Source organism: Rousettus aegyptiacus, unplaced genomic scaffold, assembly GCF_014176215.1.
Source record: "Rousettus aegyptiacus isolate mRouAeg1 unplaced genomic scaffold, mRouAeg1.p scaffold_m13_p_4, whole genome shotgun sequence".
In the NCBI taxonomy this organism is placed as follows: Eukaryota; Metazoa; Chordata; class Mammalia; order Chiroptera; family Pteropodidae; genus Rousettus; species Rousettus aegyptiacus.
Window position 1 is genome coordinate 30,413,889 of NW_023416307.1, and position 27,903 is coordinate 30,441,791.

The 27,903-nt window shown below is 35.6% G+C and overlaps 2 protein-coding genes and 1 pseudogene across 14 annotated transcripts in view; 2 read left to right on the top strand and 1 right to left on the bottom strand.

The window, feature by feature from the left end:
* Positions 1-4,074: 4,074 nt before the first annotated feature.
* Positions 4,075-27,903, bottom strand: part of PHC3 (polyhomeotic homolog 3) — a 104,947-nt gene continuing 81,118 nt past the window's right edge. For 9 of the 13 annotated variants that reach the window (XR_001594760.2, XM_016127527.2, XM_016127518.2 and 6 more), the window contains one exon: positions 19,297-27,769. Coding sequence is in view for 8 of the 13 variants with exons in the window: in XM_016127527.2 (XP_015983013.2) it covers positions 27,615-27,769 (155 nt within the window). In the remaining 5 variants the exon portion in view is untranslated. Of the gene's footprint in view, positions 12,513-14,343; positions 14,470-15,807; positions 18,076-19,296; positions 27,770-27,903 lie in introns of those variants that run through there. The other 4 variants (XR_004950511.1, XR_001594759.2, XR_001594758.2 and 1 more) reach the window with 3 other exon arrangements.
* Positions 6,124-12,616, top strand: LOC118601688 (annotated as a pseudogene).
* On the top strand, positions 17,017-21,987 carry GPR160 (G protein-coupled receptor 160). Its single transcript, XM_036219502.1, has one exon. The coding sequence runs from the start codon at positions 17,082-17,084 to the stop codon at positions 18,096-18,098; it is 1,017 nt and encodes a 338-aa protein (XP_036075395.1). The 5' UTR covers positions 17,017-17,081; the 3' UTR covers positions 18,099-21,987.

The window sequence follows — 27,903 nt, forward strand, 5'->3', positions numbered from 1 at the left end:
ATTTCTATCACCTCCAAAGTTCCCTCTTGTCAGTCCTCACCCCTAAGCCCAGGCAGCCATTTATCTGCTTTCTGTCTCTTGCCTTTTTTGGATATTTTCTATAAATAGAATACTAAAATATGTGGTGTTTTGTGTCTGAACATTCGTATACAGGTATTTGTGTAGACCTATATTTTAATTTCTCGAGTCTGGAGTGTAATGACTGGATAATATAATACTTTTATGTTTTAACTTTTTAAGAAACTGCTAAACTGTTATCCAAAAATGAGAGGTTTGATTTGTTCACATTTTGGCCAGCACTCAGTATTGTTAGTTATTTTGATTATAACCTAATTGTAGTATCACTCTGCAATTTTAATTTACATTTTCCAAATGATTAATGATGTTGAGCACCTTTCCGTGTGCTTATTAGTCATTCATGTATCTTCTTTGGTGAAATGTCTAGTTAAGTCTTGTGCTCATTTTTAAAATTGGATTATTTGTCACTATCATCTTAGTGAGTTTCAAAATTTTTTATATATTCAAATAAAAATATTTGAATAAAAATGTTCAAATATATTTTAGATTCTAGAGGTAAGTTCTTTATCATATATATGATTTGTAAATATTTTCTCCTTATCTATGACTAATCTGTTTATTTTTTAAATGCTGCCTTTTAAAGAAAAAATTTTTAATTTTGTTGAAATCTCAGTTATCAATTTCTTTTATAGTTTATGCTTTTAATTACATATCTAAGAAATATTTGCCTAACCTCGTACAAGTCTTTTTTTAAAATAGACTTTATCTTTTAGAGCTGTTTTAGATTCACAGCAAAATTAAACAGAAGGTACAATTTCCTGTATACACCCTGCCCCACACATGCATAGCCTCCCCGATTAGCAATGTCCCACATCAGAGTGGTATATTTGTTACAGTTGGTGAACAGACATTGACACATCATAATCACCCCAGATCCATAGCTTACGTTACAATTCACTCTTGTTGTTGTACATGCTGTAGGTTTGGACAAATGTATGTCATGTACCCATCATTATGGTATCATACAGTATTTTCACTGCCCTAAAAATTCTCTATGTTCTGCCTATTCATCTCCCCAAATCTCAAACCCCTAGCAACCACTGTCATCCCTCTCCCCACCAATTCACAACATTATTAAGGCAGGTTGCCAGCCACCACATTGCTATCTAGAGTTATAGATAGTCATAGGTCATTGGACCTAATGACATGTATTCACCATTATAGTATTATACAGAGTGATACTGAAAATCCTCTGTGCTCTGCTTATTCATCCCTCTTTCCCTTCTAACCTCTGGCAACCACTGACCTTTTTACTGTCTCCATAGTTTTGCCTGTCCCAGAATGTCATATAGTTGGAATCATCCAATAGATAGCTCTTTCATATCAGCGTCTTTCACTTAATAATATGTTTAAGTTTTCTTCACGTCTATTCATGGATTGATAGATCTCTTTTTATAAAGTGCTAAATAATCACAGTTTTTCCAGTCACTTTCAAAGATCATCTTGGTTGCTTCCCACTTTTGGCAATTATGAATAATATAGCTGTAAATACTTGTGTACAAACTTTGTGTGGACATAAATTTTCAACTTCTTTGGATAAACACCAAGGAGCACAGTTACTGGATTGTATGATAAGAATATGTTGAATTTTGTAAGAAACTGCTATATTGTCTTCCAAAGTGGCTGTACTCCCACTAGCAGTGAGAGTTCCTGTTGCTCCACATCCTTGCCGGCATTTAGTGTGGTCATTTGTGGACACAAATTTTTCTCTCCTGGGTAGACTACCTAGGAGTGGAAGTACTAGAGCATAGGATAGATGTATATTAAAGTGCCAGACTGTTATCCAAAGGGTTGTATCATTTTACATTCTTATATCTTTTCTTACATTTGGTATCGGTTTAATTTTAATCTGATAGATATGAAATTGTATGTCAGTGTGGTTTTAGCCTTTTCCTGATGGCTAGTGATGCTAGGCACCTTTTCACCTGCTAGCAACCATTTGTACATTTTTCTTTTGAAGTGTCTTTTCAAGTATTTTGACCATTTTTGTTTTGATTTACATGTCTTTTTACTATTGATTTGTAGGCAAGGTAGGTAGGTAGGTAGGTAGGTAGATAGAGAGAATAATGGATGGAGGATGGATGGATGGATGGATGGATGGATGGATGGATGGATGGATGGATGGACGGACAAACGGATGGATAGACAGACAGACAGTCAGTCTGGCAGTCTGGCAGTCTGGCAGTATGGGCACAAGTCCTTTGATAGATAGATGTGAATACTTTCTCCCAGTGTGTTTCTTGCCTTTTCATTTTCTCATGAGAAGAGTTTAATTTTAATAAGTCCACTTTATTCATTTTTTTTTCTTTTATGGTTAATGCTTTTGCGTTTGGTTAAGAATTCTTTACATACCCCAAGGTTGTATTTGGAAAGATATATTCCTTTGTTTTCCTTCTGGAAGCTTTAGAGTCTTAGTTTTTATTTTTAAACCCACAATCCATCCTGAACTAATTCGTATGTATAGTGTGAAGCGAGACTGAGGTGGTTCTTTTTCATTTCGCTATCCAATTGGTCCAGCACCATTTATTGAAAAGACTTTCCTCCTTCGAATTGGTACTTTCTTGTCAATCAAGTGGACTGTTGGAATTCTCTACTCTGTTCTGTTTGTCTGTTCTTAAGCCAGTACCATACTTGTCTTCAGTTCTGTAGTTTATCAGTCTTGAAATGAGGTAGTGTAAGCCTTCCATCTTCATTCTTTTTTTACCCTTCTGGCCCTTTGCATTTCCTATACAAAGAATTTTAGGATGGGCTGCTCAATTTCTACAAAAAAAAGCCTAGTTGGATTTTGATTAGGACTGCATTGAATCTCAAGCTGGGGAGTGTCGACATCTTAACAATATTAGTTTTCTTAGGTCTTAGTTTTTCTCACCAGTGTTTTATAGCTTTAGCATTAATGTTTTATACACGTTTTGAAAGTGTTATTCCTATATATTTTATGTTTTTGAATCTATTATAAATGGTAGTTTTTATACTTTCAAATCTTGTTTATATTTTTATATGCAATTTTCAAAATTGATCTGCAATCTTACTAAATTAGCTTATTAATTCCAATACATTTTTGGTAGATGCCTTGAGATTTTCTGTATATATAAACATCGTCTATCAATAGTTTTACTTTATTTTTCTAATTTCTGTGCCCTTTTTTCTTACGTCACTGAACTGGCTGTGACATCCTAAAATGCTGAATATAAGTGATCAGAGCAGATATCCTTGTCTTGTTCCCAATTTTCACAGGAAAATTGTCTTTCACAAGTATAATAGCTGTAGATTTTTCATAGGTCCTTTATAAGGAAGTTTCTCTCAATTTCTACTTTGCTGAGAAGTTTTTATCACGAATGAGCATTTAATTTTCTCAGAAGCTTTTTCAGCACCTTTCAGGATGATCCTACAGTTTGTTTTCCTTCATTCTGTGTATGTAAATATGTCTCTTTTTCACTTGTTGGCACTTTCTCCTCACCTCAAATTAGGGAAAAGACTGCTATTTTAGTTCTAACACTTGAACATCTTGGCATCATTCATGGAATGTAGGTCGGTTCAGGAGTTTAATTTAGACACTTTGAATTAGACAATCTCCATAAAACACTTTATAAACTAAAAAGCACCATATGTATTTAGGTAGAATTATTTGACCAAAGCAACATGCCTACCTGCTCCCCCAAATTTCTCTTAATCTCTGAAACTTCTACCATTAGGCTCATGCTTTTTAAAAATCAGTCTGTGGAGAGATGGGTATGTTATATTTTCCGATTCTGGAAGGAGTGGGAACAAAACAGACGGCTGTTTATGGTAGTAGAGTAAGCTGGTATAGGTCTGTGATACTATTGTCAAAGACTTATGGGAGAACTAGACACTGGTTGACTGGGTAGCCTGTTCTAGATTGTGTGATGGCCAGAAAAGGATCTCCCTCAGGTGACTGGCCTGGTTCACTTTCTCAGGAATGACAAACAGACTCATGGTTTTGGAAACCACAGACGACTGAACTTGAGCAGCATCATCTTTCTGGTGGTTGAGTCATCTCGCGAGCTGGGTTCCGTAGCTTGGGGCTGCGAATCAGGGCTCAGGAACTGTTGAGCGTGATTTCTGATTGGTACTTTCTTGGTCATTCTATGCTCAAACCCCTTCCTGTAAGTGCAAGACTAAAGTTGATGACAGTCATTGAGAACTCGGAAGTAATCTCTAGTTTAAATGTCCTTTGAATACAAAACCTTCTATAAGCATGTTTGCTAAACAGTCATCCCATACATATTTGGACTTTTCTGATGATCATACAAACAACACTAGCTCCTAAACTAACACAGCCTGCTTTTTAACAATTCCCATTCTTATGACCCTTTATAACTGTTTGTCTTATGAAGCCCTTTCTCATATTTGTCGCTTCTTTAGGGATATTCCTGTTTATTGAGATCTTTCTTAAAATTTGGTAGCAAAAACTGAATGACTAGAACAAGGTATGGGGATTCCTTTCTCCTTAATTCTGAACATGATACTTGTATTATCTTTTCCTACCGAAATGATGATGTATAGTTTGCAGTAAATAAGAAGACACATTGTGAGGGAGGGATATATGAAAATATGCATCACCAGAATATTAATTTACAAGCAAACTTAGGGCATTGGGTAAAAATTAATGCTGGCTATAGGGAAAACTAAATCATTTCAGTGTAACCTAATTTTTTCAAGAATGTTATAAGGAATGTTAAGTGCAATATAATCATCAGTGGCTCAGGGAAACATAGTTTAGTTCAGATGACACCACAGTTACATAGTGGGAAGATCATACAGAGACATAAAAGGTTTGGTGCTGGTGTGGGACAACTCTTTTCAGTTAACCTTTCAGAGAATAGTCTGGGACGCTATTTAATCAGTTTTAATCCCTGACCAGTAATGTGTGTATGTTTATTTGTGTGCCAGAGATGCTGGATAAATTAGGTACTTAGAAATTGGACAAGTCAAATGAAGGCTAATTAATTTTGTAAGTAGGAAGTTCAAATTAGAGAATGATTGGCTCTGTGCCTGTTCCTGGCAGCAAAAGCCCCTGGGCCATGATGAATCTCAATGCAGTTGAGCCATCAGTAACTGTAATACAAGTACATGCAGAATACCACATTTCATGTCAGTGCTCAGGTTAAGAATACTTACATGAGGCGGAGAGCAGGTAAAAGAGTGAAGGCTTACAATGGGTAACTTTTGCAACAGAAGTTAATGAATCATAGAATTAGAAAGTTACTGTTTTGCAACATACCAAGAGGGGAGGGATATGAAAAGGAATAATTAGAAGTATTTTGTATTAAGTAGGATGGGCTAAAATGCTGTAAAAATTGACAAAAAATGTAATGGCGCAAATCCAATACAAGTTTATTTCTCTCACTTAACAGTCCAAATGGGTATACCAGGTCACTGGGTGGCTCTGTGAACAAGTGTTTGGACCAGAATATGTCAAGAGGATATAGGAGCTAGCCTGGAGGAACTCCAACAGCACACATTTAGAAAAATGTAGGTATTCAAAAGAATAATGGTGGCAGTGGATGATAACACACTGAATAAGTCCATGAATCCAGGGAAAAATTGCCAGCTCATAAAAGCAGAATGAATCATAGGATTAGAAAGTTACTATTTTATAATTCCCAATATGGTAATTGATTCAGGCAAGGATGATGGATGGATATTAAAACTATTAAATGAAACTTTGTTTTGGAACAGCATAGTCTAACAGTCTCAAGGTATTATACCCTAGGGATTAATTATTGATTACAAAAGGGAAAAGGTACCCCATACTGGAAAAATATGGCAGACATGTCTTTAATTAGGTGATCTAACTTCCCATGACCAGTTTTAGACAAACTGACATAATGGGACACATAATCCAGATAGTGTTCTTGAAGAAAATGTTTGTCTAATAATTACATGGACAAATCCAGATTGTGCAATATTCTACAAGACAATTAGCCTAGTCTTCAAAAATGTCGGGGTCGCTCTTGCCAGGCATCTGTCACAAGAGTGACATTGTTTTTAACCCTGTATGGCAATTCCACATGTACCTCCCAGATGCCCAGGGAAGACACGGAGACCTGGAAGCCCAGCTTCTTCCTTGGGATCATCTAACTTTTAGATGATTATCCTAACCGCTTCACTGTGGGAGCAGACTGTGGGCTCCAGGCAGGTGCAGCAGACCTGCATGTCCATCCGCGGGAAAGCTGTGGTGCCGACAGGCGAGAACACTGAGGTGCACGAGGCCATCCTGGGGCACCTGGAAAACGGCCCAGCTCTAGAGGAACTGTCACCTCATGTCCACAGGCACGGGCTTTACGTTCACGAGGGAGGACCTCACCTGAGATCAGCAACGTGCTGCTGGACAGTAAGGTGCCACTGCCCCGTGTGAGATCTCTGTGTCAGCCCAGAACACTGGTCTATGGCCCGAGAAGACCTCCTTCCGGGCTTCAGGCGTCACCACTAAAATCTCCGGGGGCACCACTGAAATCCTAAGTGACACGCAGCTGATGAAGCCTGGAGACAGTGGGAGCCAGCGAAGCCACACTGCCAAACGTGCCGGACACCCGTCTTCCCCTCCCAGCTCCACAGCCAGCAGGTGTTTGACAGTGGCAGCATCCACAGCCCTCTCCCTTAAGGGGCAAACAGTATAGTTTATTTTCCAGGTTTAAAAAAAATTTTATTTAATGAGTAATGCTGGGTATTTTTTCATGTTTAATCCCATTTATCCTTTTTTTGTGAATTGTCCCTTCAGATCCTTTGCTCATATTACTTGGGCTTTTGATCTTTTTCCTGTTTGATTTCCAAGAGTTCTTTATAAATTAGGGAGATTAATATTTTGTAATTTTTTTCTAGTTTGTCATTTTCTTTTGATTTCGTCTGTGGTTTTTATGCCAGGAAGTGTTGTTTATATTTGAACTTGTCAGTCCCTCGGAGTTCAAAGTATCTCTGGTTTCCAGTGTTGTGTAGGAGCCTGACTCTACCCTGATTTTTAAAAATATCTTTTTATTGAAAAACAAGATACAGAATCATAAAGCATACACAAACATGTAGAGCTTAATGAATTATCATAAGGCGAACACCCTTGTAACTTATCTCTCAGGTAAAGAACTAAAACTGCTCTGTCAGCCCCTTCCGTGTGACCTCTCCAAACCCCAGCCCCTCTCCCTGCTTTTTACCCTTTAAAACATTATTTAAGATGTCTTTTACGTGTCTTTCACTGTATAGATGACTTCTCCAAGCCTTTTTCTCCCTTGTTCTGTTGAAGAACGAGACCGCTGGACCTTTAGAGTTTTCCACAGTGTGACTTTTGCTGATTGCACACTCATGGTACAGCTCAGTATGTCCCTCTGTCCTCTGTATTTCTTTACTTTTTTAAAAACAGCCTTATTGTAGTATAATTGGCATACAGCAAACTGCACATATTTAAGGTGTAGAATTTGATATCTTTTGCCATGTCTGCACCCATGAAAATACCCCATCAGGATAGCTAATACACCTATAGGTGTGTTTATGTTTTCTAAGATTTTATGTAAATAGAATCATGAAGCATTCTTTTTGAGCCTGGCCTCTTTCGCTCAGCATAATTATTTTGAGATTCATCCGTATTGTTGCATGTACTGATAGTTGCTTCCTTTTCGTTGCTGAGTAGCGTTCCATTGTATGGATATACCACTGTTTTGTTTATCCATTCACTTGTTGATAGAAATCTGGATTGTTTCCAGTTTTGTGTTCTCTATATTTCTTGCATATTGGCAGCTGGGTCCAGAAATTTGATCAGACTCAGGTTTAGTCCCTAGGAGGCACAAAATGTCCAATTTCTCTACCGTTGTGATGATCATTGCAATAGGTACTTAATGTCTACATCTCTTAATTCAGGGATGGGAGGTTAGGGGAGAAGAGCTAATTACAAAATGGTGGAATGCTAAATCTGAGATTTGTTTTTCATTTAGAAATTGGAACACTCTTTGAAGAAATACTTCCCCTCATCTACTACTTGGTTACCCAGTGGTACCTCTCGTTTAAGGCAGCGTAGTTCCTTTATTCTTTCCCTTAATTTACTCATTTTTAATTTACTCTTAATTCTTTCTATATGAAATGTTTTTCCTCTTGAGAATTGGTAATCTCTTCTCTTATCACTGTTTTGAAATTTTTGCTGTGCCTCAGTGTGGGTCTGTTTTCTTCCATCAAGGTGGCCACTGATGGACACTTACTGTTTTTAGTTCTAGAGAATATTATATGCTTTTCTTCTTTGATTTGTTCCCCTTCAAGTTTGTTCTCTTTCTCTGACTCCCATTATTCAGATTTTGTACCTGCTGGATTGGTACTCTTTCTTATCCTTTTCTCCATCTATTGTTCTGTGTTTTCTGGGAAATGGCCTGAACTTTATTTCTAACTTCTGTTCAGTTTATCATTTCTGCCATCATATTTTTATTTCCCAAGAGTGCCTTATTTTCTGTTGTTTTAAACAGTTTCCTCCTTTTGTTCCATGTATGCAATATTTTCTCCCTGAAAACAATGAATTTCTAAATAAAGTTTTCTTCTAGCATGGTATCTTTTTCTTCCAAGTTATTTTTATGTTTGTGGGTTTGAATTTTCATAGTAGAGATTTTCTTTGACTAAGGATCTTTGGATGTCCAGTCATATTTTTGGGGTAGGGTGCTATCTAGAATGTTTCTGTAGGGAAGACTCAATGTCAGTACTTTTACATATTTCTGTCTAGGCTGATCACTAGAGAAGGATTTGTGGATATTTATGTTTCGTGATAATGGTATTCCTGAAATCCAGGTGAGGAAGAGATGTCTCAACTTTCAATATGTATAGTTTTATTCAGACTCCATTTTCAGCATTGAACCCCCCTGTCTGTAGCTCTTCCCACAGTCGAGACCCTGTCTCACACTTGCCAGAGGAGAAAACCCCCATTCTTAGTCCATAGCTGGGGTGAGACAGTCACCTGTTGCACTGAGTCAGGGAAGGGGTCTGGGACCTGTTTGTTTCATCTGCCTCATCTTTGCATCCCTTTTCAAAGTTACCTGGGCCAACAGTTCCTCAGCCTTTTGAGGATCCCGAGGCATAAATTAGGTTGGCACTGTGCTATATCAGCACTGCTGGCTTTCTTGTCTATTATCAGTATATGAGAGTCACCTGAGGATTTTATTAAAATGCAAATTGATCCAATGGGTCCATGCTGGAACCTGAGATTCTGTAACTGTATTTATAACAAGCTCCTGGGTGATGCTTATGCTACTGTTCCTTGGACCATACTTTTGAGTAGCAAGATGCTAAGTCATTTGTCATTCACCCAATCGTTTTTCTAGCCTCTGGATTTTTCCCCCTGGTGTTTACTCTCACATTCTTTTGTCCTGGAGGTTCATGACTTTAAACAAACAAACAAACAAACACATAAAATAAATAAACCTACACAAAATTTCAAGCAGATACACAAATAGCATAACCATTAACTTATAGACAGTCCTGCCCTATTTACAACATCAATACCCATCAAACACATACTGTGTTTCAAAGCAAATTCCAGAAAACATCGCACCTGTAAATATTGCAGTATGCATTTTTAAAATAGTTTTTTTAAATAGCCATAACAAACACCATATACTGGCTTAAATAACAGACATCTATTTCCTCATAATTCTGGAAGCTATAAGTCCAAAATCAAGGTCTCAACAGGTTTGTCTCTCCTGAGATCGTCCCTTGGCTTACAGATGGCCACCTTCTTATTGGGTCCCCACATCACTGGTTCCTGTGTGCACCCATCCCTGGTGTCTTCCCTTCTTCCAAGGCTACCAGTCAGACTGGATTAGGGCCCACACATATGACCTCCTTTAAAAGCTCTGTCTCTAAATACAGTCATATTCTGAGGTACTAGAACTTAGGACTTCAACATAGGAATTTTGGGAGAACACAATTTTCTGCCCATTACAACAAAATATCATTATCATGCCAAAAATTAGTAATTCCTTAATATCCTCAAATGTCTAATCAATGTTCAAATTTCCAGTTGTCATTTATAAGTGTAATTCATTGTTTTAATGAATTCAGTAAGTTCTACACATTGCACTTAGTTGCTTTATCTTAAGTCTCATTTAATCTTTTGTGTTGATACAGTTTATTTGAAGAAATAAGTTGTTTGTCTGGTAGAGTTTACCACCATCTGGATTTTGCTTACTGCATCCCATGGGGTTAACATGTTCTTTTGTGCTATTTTTTTGTTTGTTTGTTTATTTAGTACATAAATAGTTGAATCTGCAGGCTAATCAGGTCCTAAGTTTTTAGCAAGTCCATTTCACAGGTAGTGATGCATCCTTCATCTCTCCCTTGGGTGTTCATAGCTGTTGATGACCATTGGCTGCTTCCACAAGTACATCGGGGGTCCCAAAATGACAGTTTTCAAATTTCATTATTATTTATCCATTTATTAGAGTACTTGTAAAAAAGTAGACATCCTCTCACTTTTTTTGTCACCAAGTAGTACAGTTAGTATAGAAAAGACAGGAAAAATGCTTGATTCTTTCCTTGTATTTTCCAGTTTAAAAACATAATGACTTGGTTTCCTAGTATCCTTAAATGTGACAAATTTGGTTGGCTTGTTCATTTTAGAACCAGTTACAGACTCAATTTACTGATGTTTTAGTGGTATGAGAGAGAGTAGAAGTAATTACATTTATTCAAAAAACCATCTTCAGTGGATGTTGTGTCATAATTTATGCAGCCAGTTTCCTATTGTTGAATATTTAAATTTTAGGTTTTTAATTCCATATCCAGTACTGATATGGACAGCCTTTAAAAATGTAATAAAATACACTCATTTTCAGTGTATAGTTTGAATTTTGAAAAATGCATACACTTGTCAAACCACTATCCCAATCCACATATAGAACACGTTCATCTCTACAAAAGTCCCTGGTACTCCTCTGCCTCTGCTTGGCTCCAGAGTTCCACTGGTGGTCTCTCCAGCCTGATAGGTTGGTTTTGCTCTTGTAGAATTCCATATAATTGAAAGCAAACCATCTGTACGCATTTGTGTCAGGTATGTGGAATATTTACAGTTTGAAGCCATGGCAAATAAAGCTGCAACACACTTCTGTGGGTCTTTTTGTGGATGTAAGTTTTCATTTCTCTTGAGTAAATAGGAGTATTACTGGATGAAATGGTAATTGGATGTTTAACATTGTAAGAAACCTCCAAACCATTTAAACAATGTATGAGAAGTTCTCTTTGCCAATACATGTCAGTCTTTTAAATTTTAGCTGTTCTAGTGTGTGTAAAGTGGTACCTTGCTTGGGGTTTTCATTTGCATTTCTCCAGCGTGTCTATTCAAACCTTTTGCCCATTGTTTTTTTTTTTTTTAATGAGCTACTTTATTGAGTTGTAAGAGTCTTTTTGTATTCTGGATCCAAGTCATTGGTCAGATATTTACTGTGAATATTTTTTCCCAGTTTATAGCTTGCCTTTTCATTTTCTTAACTACGCTTTAAAAGAGATGTTTGTTTTTTCAACAAAGTCCAATTTATCAACTCATGTATTTGCACGAGCGCATGTCCAAAGGAAGCCAAGCCTGCTGTTGTGGGTTGACTAGTGTGCCCCAAAATTCATGCCCATCCAGAATGTCATCTTATTTGGAAATAGGTTTTTGCAGCTGTAATTAGGTACGATCATACCAGATCAGGGTAGGATGTAAATCCCTTGACCAGTGTTCTTGCAAAAAGAGGAGAGGATAAACAATGAGACGCGCCAGGGGAGAAGGCCACGTAAAAATGGAGGCCAAGATTGGTGTGATGCTGTCACAAGCCAAGGAATGCTAGGAGCCACCAGAAGCTGTAAGAGGTATGGAAGGATTCTCCTCCAGAGCCTTCAGAGGGAGCACGGCTCTGCTGACACCTTGATTTCAGACTTCTAGCCCCCAGACCTGTGCAAGAATAAATTTCCGTTGTTTGAGCCACTCAGTGGTAATTGTTATGGCAGCCCTTGGAAACTAGTATGTCTAATGCAGGATCAGAAAGATTTTCTCCTGTTTTTTTTTTTTTTCCCTAGAAATATGTTTCACTTCTGCATTTAGTCTTATTCTCCACTTTGAGTTTATTTCTATATCGATGTGAGGTAATGGTTAAGGTTAATTTCTTCCCATACGGGTATCACTTTCCAGTACCATTTTTAGAAAAGGTTGTCCTTTTCCCTACTGAATTACCTTGCAGTTTTGTTGAAAATCAATTGGCTATAAATAGTTAGGTCTACTTTTGGATTCTATTCTGTTCTGTTGACTTATAGGACTCTCCTTATGTTAATACCCACCCTCTTTATTTCTGTACCTTTAATAGCATGTCTTAAAGTCAGGTAGTGTAAGTGCTCCAACTTTTGTTCTTAAAAATTATTTTGGCTCTGCTAGGTCCTTTACATTTCCATATAAAATTATAAAATCAGCTTGCCAATTTCTGCAAAAAAAAAAAAAAAAAAAAAAAAACTTGCTGAAACTTCCAGTTCAATAATCAACTTAGTGACTGTCATTTGGATGTCACCTTTTTGTAAAGCTCTTTCACATACATAAATTGGGTCCCTTTCTACATTTCCAGTTGTGAGCTGAACCATTGAGACTCACTGCAGAACACAAGCTTTGAAATCAGACCCGAGCACTTCAGCTCCAGCACTTATCAGTCGTGCAATCTTAGGAAGTATGTTTACTAACTCCCAAGCCTGTTTCCTCCTGGGGAAAAATAATACATACCTTTTATGATTACTGTAAGGAATGTATGAAAGGTATGTAAAAGCCCTGGGCAAGGTTCAATACACAATTTCTCCCATAGGCTTTCTCCACTCGTCAGGATCAGCAAATCTAGCTATAGAGCTAAGTCCGTTTTTTTTGTGTGTGCAATAGACCATGTTAGCTGCGCTCTTCTTCCCATTGTACTGTTTCATGCACATGGTTTTGTTAAACTTTTCTGAGTATGCATAACACAACTGATTAATATTACAATGAAGTTATTCAGTTTACTGCCTATTTAGAAAAGATATTTTACTCAATCATGAGTGTACAGAGGACTTCTCAAAAGCTACGTGAAGTGTGATATTGCAGCTGATTAAGTATAGATGAGAATTCACCTGTCTGCTGTTGAGCCAGACACTAAAGCAATTTGTGAAATGTACAACAGTGCTACCTTACATTTTCATTTTAAAAAAATGTGATTTATATTAACATTGCAATAAGTGTCAAAGGGTCCTGTAACCAAACAGGATGAAAACTGCTAGTTTACACTCCAAAGCCTGTGGGTGAAAACTACAATATAAGCAAATATATTATATTTAGATATAATAGATGCCATATTATATGCACTCATATCTCAGGGGCTTTGGTGGACTCTGAGTATCCCTTTTCTTCCTTTTGCTGGAAAGATTATAAGCAGTTAGTTACTGGCTGTAATCCCACAAAGTTATAGCTTTTCTAAACAGAGATCTGGAGCCAGTTATAATGAACTCCAATTACTAAGATAGCTATTAGTGATGGTTATTTTTGTTTTCTGTCTTTCACACAGTGTTTATTCATGTGGCATTTTGGTATGAAGGGAACCGAAAATAAGATAATTGAAGGCCATAAAACCGAAGTAAAATAGGAAGGTCATCAGCCGAGAAAGACCTACAGGAGTAAGCAGAGTAAGTATGGTGGGGTTTGTTTGGTGTTTTAGTTTTTTAAAGAATTGGATTATAAATAGAAAAGCAGACACTGGGTCAGTGAAAAGAAATCATGGTTTGTTACCTTCAGGCCCTGCTAATACTTCTAAACTGGCCAGATCACAGAGCAAGCCCAGCGATGTCTTGACAGGACTTCCATGTTAAGTTTTTAAGTTGTGTGGAAGCAATAAGAGTTGGTTCATAAGTTCTTTAAAAAATTATTCAGGAAAAGAACTGTTTCTCATCAATCTCTGAATCCCTAGAGTTAATGTCAACATTTTTCAAGGGACAGTTCTGGACAGGTTGCCTATCAAAAGACTTTTCTTATCCTAGGAGTTGGTTTAAAGAACAAAATGTTTGAATTCTGAGTATTTTTTAGTGGTTTTAAAGGAGAAGTGGGGTATAAAATTGTTATCACCTTAAAAAGTATTGATTGATTTCCATGATCATGAGATTCAGGAACCATTATAAAACGACCCAAACCTCATTTTCTGATACACTTCCTTTCAGGTGCTTTTTATTGCCTCCAAGTTGCACGTCTTTCCTAGAGACTCCCCCCCCCCCCCATCTTGAAAGCTTCTAGCTTTATGATTCTCTTACATATTCCATTTCAGACACTTGTCTTCTTTCTTCACATCCTCTTTTAAGGAGGTTCTTGGTTAGTGCCTTGGTGGCTGTAGCTGGTCCTCCTCCTCCTCCTGCACCTTTGCTGGCCTTCCTTAGCTCCTAGGAGATACTCAGAGTTACTTCCCTTCTCCAGGGACTAGCCTGCTTTTCTGGCTTTCCAGTTGGCCCCACTCTGGGAGTCAGTGATGAAATGGAAACGGGTAACATCCCTTAGATGTTGCCTAAACGTGGATTCCTTAGCTTATTTTAATAGGAATTATTAAGGATGAAGTGATTTTATACAGATAATTATTTGACTATAAAGGTACTTTTTAAAAAATGGGTCTTTATAAACCCACATTACTTCTCTTCCTTACCCCCATTCTAAACCAACATTTGCTATTTAAAACTAGGCCTGTTTTTTTCTTGGCAGAGAAGGACTACACGTGATCTTATCATTCCATCTGCATTCCTTATCCAAGTAACACACATCTAAGGCCAGTGGCATTTGTCAAGGTTGTAATCACGAGTCCATGGTCCTTGTATATCGTATCACAAATCTGGAATGGAACTTTTTCAGGAGAGGGTCAAATTAAACTATGTGGTAGAGTTGAGTATAGAAAATAAGTTGAGCATACAAGAAAACTTGTTTCATTGGTTCTCTTATACCTATAGTTATAGTTAAATGATTATTTATAACCGTCTTTAGATATATGCACATGTGTGTAAATAGACCCATTATTTGTGTACCTTAATAAGTGAACTTATGACACGGAAGATTTATGGCCATGAGAGTATGTTAAGGAAAAATTGCCATGACTTCGTGAAGAATGGTAAGACAGACTTTATTCAGGACCACTGCAAAGGTGTAGGGACCATGACAGTATGGTTTAGCAGTGATGGAAAGAGATTGGGCTTGACTCCAGATACAAGTGGGAACTCACAGGCAAGGAGTAAGGTGGGGGTCAGTGGATGGAATATCACTAAGGAAATGGCAGGGGTAAGATGAATTCTTGCTGAAGGCAGGCCAGGGTTATCACACATCGCCTGGGGGCATGGTCAGGGATGAGGAATCTGCTACCAGGGGAGGTCAGATAGGGAACATGAGAGGTTCCGGCTAACCTGACTTAGCAGGATTCTTGCTAAAACTGGAGAATGAAAAGACAACACCGAAAGTTCACCTCTCTTCTCAACTAGGAGAAAGACTTAGTCAAGTTAGGATTCAGTCTGTCAATAGGACTGACAGCCCTCTCCTACACTGATTTCTTTTTTTTATTCTCAGACAATATCCTCATTATTTTCTTGAAACTATTTAATCATTGGTTATGTGCTTTTAATCAAATTCAGTTTTTTCACTTTTCAGACTTGATATTCCCTTATTTTTTCCTTAAAGTTTGAGAAATTAACAGACCTAGAAGTATACTACTACCATATTATTAAGTCAATGTGTACATTTTGTTTTTTTTTTATATACATGTATAACGTCTCAAAAATTAGATGACATGTTCCTGCATAATTTTGTAACCTACTTAACATTGTGGAAATTTATATTTTTTTTAACATGCAACAAATTCATAAGGTTTAACATTTAACAAGTATAGAAAAGGTGGAGTGAAAAATAAGTCTTCCTCTAAGTCAAGAAACACTTTTAATGGCATAATAGTATATCGTAAGGATGTACCATGTATCATTTTTAACCCATTTCCAGTTGGCATTTGTGGATGAGTTTGTTACTGTTTGTTTATATTGCTTTGTTTTATTTTATAAACACTTGTGGTTGAACAACTTTGGGTCAACTGTGATTTCTTTTTTAGGATAAATTTCCCCAATTTCCTTCCTTCTATCCTTTACTGATTTCTTCCTCTCTGACCTTTCATCACCTTCTCTTTTTCCTGCTTCCGAATGCATTTATCACTCCGGCCTCAACTCCCATTCCTTTGCCTTTACCCAGCACTTCTCAATGTTCTCAGGTATCCATACTCAACCCCTGTTCCTTCCCTGTGTTGTCTCTTCTCTCCAGGTGCCATACCATGCCCAGGAGATAAATCTTTATCTTTCTTTCCTTTGCCAGTGTTCCCATTATTTTCAGCTGACTATCTGTTTTATGTCTTTGAGCTTCAGAGATTTAATCTGAATGATGATCCTGCAGCTAAAAAGTTTTGAGAATTGCTAGAGGGCCCCATAAGCATTATTTCTAAAATTCACTGACAAAGAGACAAAAAGCGGGGGTGAGGTAACATTGTCTGGAGTCAGAGTGGGACTGGGTTAACAGCTATCAGTGACTGTTCTGAGTGTTATCATCAGGCTATTGTAAGCCTGTGTTTTGGCTCCAGTAAATAAAAGTATTTTATCTTTTTACAGGTCATTAAAACCTATACTTATTACAAGTTTAATAATTTACAAGTAACATTATGCTTATAGGTCTGAGAGTTCTGGATATTCTGGGTCTCAAAAAATGATCAGAGTATACACATTAATTCTTCCTCATATTCCGTAATCTCTAAGTATTATGAGAAATATAAATTCCTATTTATATATTTATTTAGGGAAATGACTGGATTAAATTAGACTTTTTGGGATTACAGGTGCTTGCACTTTGAAGTTTTACATAGAGATAGCATCAAGATAACATCATGGTTTTCTTTTTACTTTTCTTCGCAGGGATGGAAAATAAGCGAAGCACTGTTTTATCATATATACTTCAGCAAGCCTTCTGAAATTTAACTAAAAATATGACTGCTTTTTCTTCAGAAAACTGCTCTTTTCAGTACCAGTTACATCAAACAAATCAGCCCTTAGATGGTAACTGTCTGCTATTCTTAATTCTATTTGGAAAAATATTATTAAATATCTTCACATTAGGAATGAAAAGAAAAAGCACCTATCAAAATTTTATGGAATATTTTTGTATTTCGCTAGCATTCATTGATCTTTTACTTTGGGTCAACATTTCCATTATATGCTACTTCAGAGATTTTGTACTTTTAGGCATTAGGTTTACTAAATATCACATCTGCCTGTTTACTCAAATTATTTCTTTTACTTATGGCTTTTTGCATTATCCAGTTTTCCTGATAGCTTATATTGATTATTATCTGAATCTCTCAAAAACCACCAAGCTTGCATTTAAGAGTAAAAAATTATTTTATTTCTTTACAGTAATTTTAATCTGGATTTCCGTCTTTGTTTATGTTTTGGGAGATCCGTCTATCTCCCAAAACCTGAACGCACAGAATGTTTATTCTTATCGATGTCCTTTCTATGTCAGCATTCAAAGTTATTGGCTGTCATTTTCCATGGTGGTGATTTTATTTACGGCTTTTATAACCTCTTGGTCAGAAGTTATCACCTTGGTACAAGCTATTAGGATAACTTCCTATATGAATAAGACTATCTTATATTTCCCCTTTTCATCCCACTCTAGTTATACTGTGAACTCTAAAAAAACACTCTTGCCCAAGCTGCTTATCTGCTTTCTCGGTACCTGGCTACCATTTGTATTGTTTCAAGTAATTATCCTTATACTTAAAGTAGAGATTCCAGGATATATTGAGATGAACATTCCATGGTTGTACTTTGTCAATAGTTTTCTCATTGCTACAGTTTACTGGTTTAATTGTCACAAGCTTAATTTAAGAGACATCGCATTACCTGTAGATCCATTTGTCAACTGGAAATGCTGCTTCATTCCACTTGCAATTCATAATCTTGAGCAAATTGAAAAGCCTATATCAATAATAATCTGTTAATATGTTACCATGGTAAAAATAATTGAAACTTACAGCTACAACAAGAATCATCATTTTACAAACAAGAAATAATGATGACTCAGGACCTATAAAGAATGAACTGAACCAAAGCTGCCTCCTCCTCCTAGTAATCTTAGAATGTGTCTCTTGGGCTATGATATTATTTAGGTTATTTTTTTTTAACAAAATAATTCCAAGAAAATTGTTTATACCTCTTCAGAAAAACTGCATGTTACAGATGTTAATTTAATACAAAAAGCGAAATAAACGAGTTGACATTTGACCATACTCGTGTTTGTGTTACCCAAAAAACTACTAGATGCAAACTGTTACGTTAATCTGAGGTTGACTGCCAACTATGATACAAACTTAAACATTTTTATTAAATTCAAAGCAAGAAAATCAAGATCATTTTCTTAAAATGAGATGGTATGAATATTCTTTAATATAAGAGGAAGGTTAGCTCAATTTAAACCTAGCTAATTTACAAAAAAAATGTTTTTAATGCAAATATTCCTGGAAGCAAAATTTCAGTTGCTTGCTTCACAGAATTGGGAGTGGTGACTAGGTCTCTTTCTATGGCATATCAGATTCATTTTCAGTTATGTTATATGTCACTTGCATGTCAAATTATAATTACATTGACAATGTATCACACTATAAAAAAGTAAAGTAGGATTTCTTATCCTCAGAACTACTGACATTTTGGGTTGGATAATTGTTTTGGGAGGCTGTCCATGGGATGTTTAGCAGAATCCCTGCCCTCTACCCACTAAATGCTGGTGGCATTTCCTTCTCCAGTCATGACAACCAAAATGTCTTCAGACATTGCCAAATCTCTTCTGGTAGGTGAAACTGCCCCCGGCTGAGAACTACTGGAATAAAGCAGTCTGAATGGCAAAATAAGTCACCTTATGCATTAAACTACATAGACAGTATCTGATTTTGCAGTATCTAAATCTTGTTCTCTCTGCACTGTTACTTTTCCTCTAAATGTACTGCTTTCTAATTGAATAACATGGGATTGCTATCTAAAAATATATTGCACTTAATTAGTAAAGATTTATACTCTGCAGATTTTAAATCAGGAAAAGTTATAACTTTTTCAAACCCCTCATTAAGCTTTTTGTTTACTTAGAAATGTATTCCCTGTGCCTCAGGAGCTTAAAGAAAAAAAGAAATTATTCAATAGACCAGCCAAATGGAAGAGGCTTTTATTTGTAAAGAAATGAACTTAACAGCTGGTCTACAATATATTATTGAATTATAAACAGTATAAATAAATGATCCTGTAGGCCCACTAACCTTCCATCCAGACCCACATGAAGCAATGTTACAACAATATTCTATGTGAAAATGTGCAGGTAACAAAGGTGCAATTACAAGCAAGTTTAAGCAGCAGAATATAAGGTGCTTTAATTTAACAGTTAATGTTGCCATCAACAAACATTTGAATGCTTAATTTTACTTCACTGAATACAGACACAACAAATAGGAAAATCTAAAATTCATACACATGCTACTTGTTAATATGAAAGTGCCTTTTCTTTTTTAAAAAAATACACCAAATGGACAATCTTTTTACATAGATCATGGTGTGCTCTTATAATGCAAAATTAACTTCATTTTTAGATTATACAATTTAAAACTGTAGCTATAGACACCAATATAGGAATGCTAATACTAAAAGTGCTAAAACTAATTTCCTGTAAGGAGGACTCTAATACAATATCCAATGTAAAGAATACAACTATATATAATCTTAACATTTGTTTTCTGTAAAGAAAAAAAAATTGTTTTTTCCCCTTGGTGATGCTTTTGTTCATTCTGGATGGATAAACTGAAAGTCTTTTTTAAAACAATGGGAGGAACCAAAAGGAGGAATTAAAAAAAAATCAGTTAACATGTGCTTGAAGCATCAATACTTAATATTAAAAAAAATTATCACAACATTTGCCTTTGTTAAAACAACAACAAAATTTTAACAAGCAAAAAGACAAAAAGCACTTATGCAAAAAAGAAACCTGACATGTCTGCCACCAGTGTTTGTACCCCTCCTGCACACTGTCTACAACACAGACCTTCACAAGCTCACTCCTTACTCTGAGGATAGTTTTTAGAACCTATCAAGCTTTTGAATTGAGATGATTGGGAAGTGGTTAAACATCTTTTAAATTAGACATCTAAAATTATACCATCTTGGCACGCTCCATCGACTTTCTAAATTTTAAGAATGCGTATACAAAAAGTATATGTAATATATATTTTAACATAAAATACATGAAATTGAGTAAATTAAAACATTTTAAAAGTAAATTTTAACCAGTGCTATGGAAAACTTTTACACCCAAACTAGCTTGGTTACTTGGATGTTAGTGTTTCTATTTTCAGTTTGTTCTAGATTCTAATCTTACATGTAGGTGGACATTTTCCTGCTTTAAAAAACTGACTATAATGCATAAAAGGTCTTTTTAATATTAGTTATTTCCATTATTTATCTTTATAGAGAATGTCAGTATAAGTGATGTTAATATATAAAGCTGTGTCAATAGGAATGACAATGTAATTCACAAAACCCTCAAGTGGTAAGGAATCTCAGCCCAGTTAATAATCGACCTCATTCAATGTTAATTTCCCAAATACTTATCAATTTAAACATGGAACTGTTTTATGTTTACCAGTTCTGCATTTTAAAGAAAACCTTCCTTTACCATGTAACACATGGGTGCTTTCTAAAAAGTAGATATTTGTAATAACAATATATTTTATATAATCTTTCTTGCCTAAAAAACAAAACAAAATAAAAATAACCTGTTCAGCAATCTCCTTTGAGATTTTTCAGTTTTAGAAAATTACTTCACTGTCAACACGGTATAAAGCTTTTGTAGTTAAAAACATGTAAGTCAGTACTAGCTTCTTAATATTGTTCTGTCACACACCCTATGTAGCAACACCTCTGGAAGAGGTTCAAGTGTCAAAATAATTCTTAGAAATATGGGCTGTCCCAACAGTCTCAAAATGTAAATCCTTAATGTCAGTTAGGTACCCTTAATTTTGTAACTTAATCAGGTTGACTGTTTAGTATATGAGATGTTATATGAATTGATGTGATTCACTCAGATCCCTTAGATGTCATCTAGCCTAATACTTCCCCCAGTGCATAAAAAAATTCCCTATCAGTTCCAACTTTACATTCAGTACATCAAGTAATGATAATTACGTCCATTATTTATTTAAATTACAATCAAAATTTTGTTTGGGAAGATTTTACTTACTTATTACTAGTTCTTTAAGTCATGTACACCATATGGCACATAGTGAGTGGTCAAACGGTTTGCTAAATGAATGGATTAATACATAAATAATAGTGCTCATATATGTTCATATATCCAGTGGTTAACTAGCAAGAAGCATTTATAAAAATGTCCGCATTTGCTTGTCCATATGAATTTTCTACCTTATTCCTTAGGTGAACAAAGACTGTAGATGACCCAGGAAATGATGCTTAAAAATTAGTATCTTTTAGCAAAAGCTAAACCCCAGTTATATGTCATATTAATTTAATGATTATATTCCTCTGTTATTTACTATTGAAGTAGACTATTTAGTACTACCCTAAAACAAAAATTGACTTAACAAAGCATTCTAAACAAAGGTTTTAAACACTGGATGCTTCTGGTTTGCTTGAAACAAGGCTGACAATGAAAAGTTCCTTCTAAAATAGGTTGATGTTTATTTCACCACCACCCTCAGAAACACCAACTTCTTCATCTTCAAATAAAGCTCCAAAAAAGCACAGATTTAACACTGATAATGTTCCATAAACTATAACTTTTAAGCCAATATTGATGGCTACTATTAATCCTTAAGCAGATTACTAGAGTCAGTTTAAAAAGGAGGTCTAAAGGACTTACTATAGTACTTTTAAATTTGAAACTATGCCATCTTAGCATAACTGGTTTAAATTTATATTGGTTTCTTTTTTTCCAAATTAAAACTCATTCATTACTATACTTCTTTTAAACAATACATTTTAAAACCTCTGCACAGTTTTTCTTTCTATAGATTCATATTTACGCCAACAGTATCACTGGGCGTAACTATACTTTTCAAAGATGGTAGAAAATAATATTTTTCTAGTGTACCTCTTTAACATGAGAGAAAAACTGTCATCTTTATATAAAATGTTCATAAGCTTTAAAAAAAAAAAAAAGGAAAAATGAAACATTCACGGGAAACATTTCCCAGAAGGTTCCGTAAACATGATGCTTAAAAGGTGTGTGTTCATGTTTTAGAGCAGAAAGGGAGAACTTTCATTTGGGAAGCTGGGCATCAGACCTGAACAGGCGGGGTCATGCCCTTTTAATTATGTATACTAAGGTGAAAGTTGAAGAAAAGCCAAATGTTTTTCTCTGGAATATGATGATGATAATTATATTTGTATTAGTGTTTTACAACTTTCAAAAAAAGCTTTCTCATAGTATTATTTTAAAATAGATTAAGCTCTGAAAATAATATGTAAAACTTTAGACATCTTTAAAATTAAGGAAACTTTTTCCAAAGAAGTAATATAATTTTTAATGTTTTAGTAAAGAAATGGCTTGTGTTGCTGCTCTGAAGGAAATTATAGTGATACATTTTCTGACTTCTAGCAAAAGAAGATCTTCCCAAAGAATTCTTTTAAAGATGTACAGCTTTTAATAGGTTGTAATTAAATTTTAGTAAGACTGCATTTACTTTTCCTACTACTGTATTTGTGCTTATCTAAACTGAATCACAATCTTTCAGATGAAATCAAACATTCTAGATGTGTAGAATGCCAATACTGATGAATGTGGATTAAACAGTTTACATCATGATCCACACTACTGTACATCAAAGAAACAGAGGTACACTTGTGTTTACTGAAATCACACTAATAAAGATAAACCTATAGCTCTTAGACTGACATACGACCTAGCAAATAAAATATGCTCTTAAAAATGCTTTTCTTTATAAAAATCTCCAAGGTTGATTCAACTGTGGTATCTGAAAGTACAGACTCTCTATAATTCTGATAACTCAGTCATAATGATTAACCACTGAGTTTCTGACAGATATTCCCCAATTATAATGTCACTTTTTCAGACGTCAAAAATCACTAACTCATCTATCAGTTGATAGAGTAAAAGAATGAGTTTGATTACAGGTAAATCTTGACATAAAACTATAACTTATTGTTATAACTGTGTGTGATCCAACCATTACAACTTCTTATTTTGTACTACTGAAGGCCATATCCATATAATACACAACCTCACTCAGTTAACTATACTGTCCTCTTGGGTTCGGAATGCTTTTCCTTCTATGTGTCTCCTCTGCTTCCCTATCCTCCCTGCTGGAAAACCTTCCTCAAGGCCCAGCTAGCTACATATGTGGTGCACAGGAAAGACTGAGCAAACACTGTACATAGATGGGCCAGTTTCCACTGCCCAAAGGTTTCATTAAAACATGACTGTTAGGTATTAGAAAGCCCTGCCTCAGTTACCTCCCTAAAATTAACCCCATTACAAAATCCTCTGTGCATTTTTAGGCAAAATTCTCTTCAAGAAGAAAGTTTTCACCTGGAGTTTTCTTGGGACCAGAGGCTTTAGGGGAGGTAAGGAGTTAGTTAAAGCCCTTCCATGCTGTTAGGTAATTCTCAGTGCCAGCTGCATATATACAGGTTGTGCTCCTGCTAATCACCAAGGATGAGGGGTCTTCAAACCACACACTATAACCAGGCTGTTAACAACCAGGCTGGTTGAAAATAGATCTTTAAAATGTTTGAAGTATTCAGTCAGGATTTCATCTGCTCGATATGGCTGTGAGGATAGCATCATTCACATACATCTCTAATAGTTTATTCTCTCCAAAACTGTTTACACACACGTAAATACAATCTAAGACTGTAATGTATGTGTTGCCTCCCTACCGTACTTATGCCATGGTGGTACCAAAACCCTGCAAATGCAAATAATATGACTTTATAACATTTAATTGAACAAGTCCATGATGTGGGGCACTGTAACAGATTTCATTCTAATACTAGTATTTGAGTAAGTGTCTGACTATAATTTCACACTGGATATATAAAGATTACTCAAAGGCATGGGCACAATACTTATTCCATACAGTTCTAAGTGTTTCAACACACCTGGAAACAAAAATAGGAAGTGGGCTACTTAAGAAAAATCATTTCTATTTAAAACTAGGTAAAACATGAACAGTAACTTCAAAAGTGCAGAAATTTGTTCAGTGTTGAAGTGGGGTAAACTAACAAGTAGCAAGTCTCTCGCCCACCTCTCTCCATTCTCAAGTCTCTTCATCAACATTTCCTCCCTCTCATTCTACCTTCTCTACTTCTTCTAGCCCTTAAACTGGGAGTAAAAAATGTCTGTTTAGAGGATGCCACAGCAAATTAAAAGTACCATCATGGAAATAGTTAAATGCCACTTAAAAAGTGACAGGTTTGGGGAGAGAAGTCTGTCTCATACTATACTAATTTATCAAAGCTGCATAGCTGTGTCAGACACATACATCCCTATACAAGGCTTGATGAAAATCCATGGCATGTAAAAAGTAATTTTCACAAACCAGCTGTTGATTTACTTTCTTAGGAACACACGACTTAAAGGAAATAAGATTTCAAACTTGTAGGGTTTGTTTCCCTCAATAGGAAAAGAGTGCATATCAGTTTAAAGAAGTCAGAAAATGCAAACTTAGGTAGCAAAAGCAGGAAGAACTTCCCATATCCCCTTTCTGCTTGTCATTCCCTCTGAATCAAAATCCTAAAACAAATAGTGAAATAAAGGAAAATGAAAATAATAGCTTTCTCCCCACCTATATCATACTAAAACTGTTTAAAGCTCAAGAGAGAGGTGGACGCACAATGTTATCATATATATCCATTATATGTAACAAGCTTTGAAATTAAGATGGGTTAACTGTCTACAGAAAGACAGCTGAATCAATGGTGAGAACTACCAGTTAAAAGCAAATGAGCCATTTCTAAATAAAAACTCACTTGAAAAAAGCAAGTATATTTTCTGGTATGTTTTGAATGAAGACAGCAGAAGATCTGGACTAGTCTTAAGATTATTATAAGATTTAAGATTATAAGGTGCTCTCAAATGGAAATCCCTCTTATAAGCTTTCTTGGATACTTAACACAGTGCTAGGCACAGGGGCTTTTAGTAAGTATATAATGACTGCTATTAGAAAAGGGAGTAAATAAAGGAGAACCTATAACACAGTTCAAAGTTAATAATACCTTAAAGGCTATAGATAATATAGTTATGGGAGGTAATCATTATTGCAAGGGGAAATCTATTTCCAAATGATCAATTTTATATTACTCATTTATTATCTACAATAAAGTTTTAATTCTAGGGTAGGTTTCCTTTTGTGCCCCTCCCCTCATACAGTGGGCCATCTTCTACTAATGCTTAGCCTATACTAGTGTTCTGAAATTGCAAGATCAGGGGAAAAGTCAATCGTGTGACAACTGTCACAATGAAAACTGACTACAGAGTACCTACCTTTCCTTGAAACTTTAGCCCAATAATTTAAAATGTGATATAAAGAAATATGTAACATAGACTATAAGCTATTGTAGGTCTGGAACGTGAGCCTTACACTATATTACACATTCTAATCCTACATGTAACTATCAGTAAACATTTTTTTTTTTTTAAAACATGACTACACAAAAGAATCCCACAAAGCATACATTCAAACAAGAGGCATCTAAAGATTAAAAAAATTACCCGCCGTATTTTTGTATAAAAATAATCAACATTCTCTAATGTACACAAAGCCAAAAGATAAATATCTGTGATGTCTTTAATGACATCTTTAGTCTTCTACTAGCTCAACACAATCTTTGAAAAGAGCAGTGACAATGACTGAAACCGTTGGACTCTTCCTCACTTACTGAACTTCTGCTAAATATCTGTGTGTTCCTCCAGTTATGAAAAATTTCCATTGTATGGTAAAGATAAGATAAAAAAGGACTGAAACACATTTTTGATGTCCAGGACTATAAAGCCCTCAGGGCTCCCACAGCAATTTTGTTTTAGTGTCATAAATCTAATAGAACACTAACTTCAGTGAAAGGTTCTGTTTTAAATTTTTTCCCTTTTAAACATGTACATACTAAATTAGATCTGATTATTCAAAAGATATCACTTGGTAAGTGCTTTGTAGGAAGCATGCAAGGGTGTATTCAAGAAAAAAGGAATATATATTCTCGCTAGACCCAGCATGTTCAACATCAGAAAAAATGTGAAGACCAAACACATACCTGCTATAAACTAATGCCTTGCCAAAAGGCTGTACAATGGTTCATCAGGTATTTTATGCCTTCATCAGTACAGATGAGCACAGAGATATGAAAGACAATATGAATCAGTACCTCAGAGTCATTATTTGTATGCCGGGCCTTATTTTATAGGCCAATTTAATGGATTTTTATCCCTTTTTTCTAGTATGCATAAACTGGGAAAAATACTTTAGCAGAACATTGAATGCTACCTATCTGGAATACTTCCATTGTATAATGTATTCCTTATCATGTTTCATCTTTTAAAAATATTCCTTTGGATGAAAATGAAACATTTATCACTCCTACATCAGTATTTCTCAACCTTGGCACTACTGACATTTTGGACTGCATAATTCTCTGCTGTGGAGGGCTGTCCTGTGCATTGTAGGATATTCAGCAATATCCCTGTCTCCCACGTGTTAGGTACCAGTAGCAACCCTCCCTCTTTCCCCCAAGCTATGACAACCACAACATTCTTAGGTGTTGTCAAATGTCCCTTGGAAAGCAAAATTGATCTATGAGAACCACTGCTCTAAATATACAAAAACTAAGAGTGAAACTTTCTCAGCCACATCAAATTCCTGGTCAAGTTTGGAATAGAAACCAACTCTTTTCATTCCAGATCAGTATTATTCATGCTAGAAAGCAATCCTTTTTATAAACTTTCTAACAGACATGTTTTTTAAATGCATACTGATAACTCATTGCAAACAATTCCAGTCACTGGACTCCTAAATTATTCCTAAATTATCTCTCATGACAACCTATAGAAAACTTATAGGGTAGAAAAATGTATAAGAAAACAATCAAAAGAAGAGAAATGTAAATCATTAAATTACTTTTAAAAGGATTCTTTATATTAATGATAAACATTACCTTTAAAAATTATCTAGTATAACACGTTTCTTTGAAAAATATCATGGCCCTCTATAACAAGTCTTTCAATGTTACATGTAACCTGTAAAATTAATGTCATCAATGTTGGCTAATTATGAAAATGTATGATGAATTATAATATCTGTAGAAGAAATGTCAACTTTTAATGCAGAATCCCAATGTGCTTGGCTATCCACCACAATAAGTGATAATATTCTAGGCCAACCTGAGCCTTTACCTTACAAGTTTGTTTAAGAAGAGTTACATTGCTGTTATCTCAAAGCCTCATGATCCTGTTAAGATTCCTTCAAAGAGTTGATGCGTGCACAGATCTTTAGGGCCGGGCCTAGCTTGATATTCATTGCACTCATAAGATGGTCTTCTTTTAGCAAGAGAAGGGCTTGTCCATCAATCTCTTGTGCTCTGAACTCATCTGCGATATCCTGGCAGCCTGCAGTATGACCAGAGGAAGTTAGAATTAATATACAACAATTAGATGTTATTCCTAACAGTCAAAGTTATGCTCTCACTGGGTCTGAGTATCTGAAATACAGGCCTGAGAAACAAATGAAATTTATTTACGGT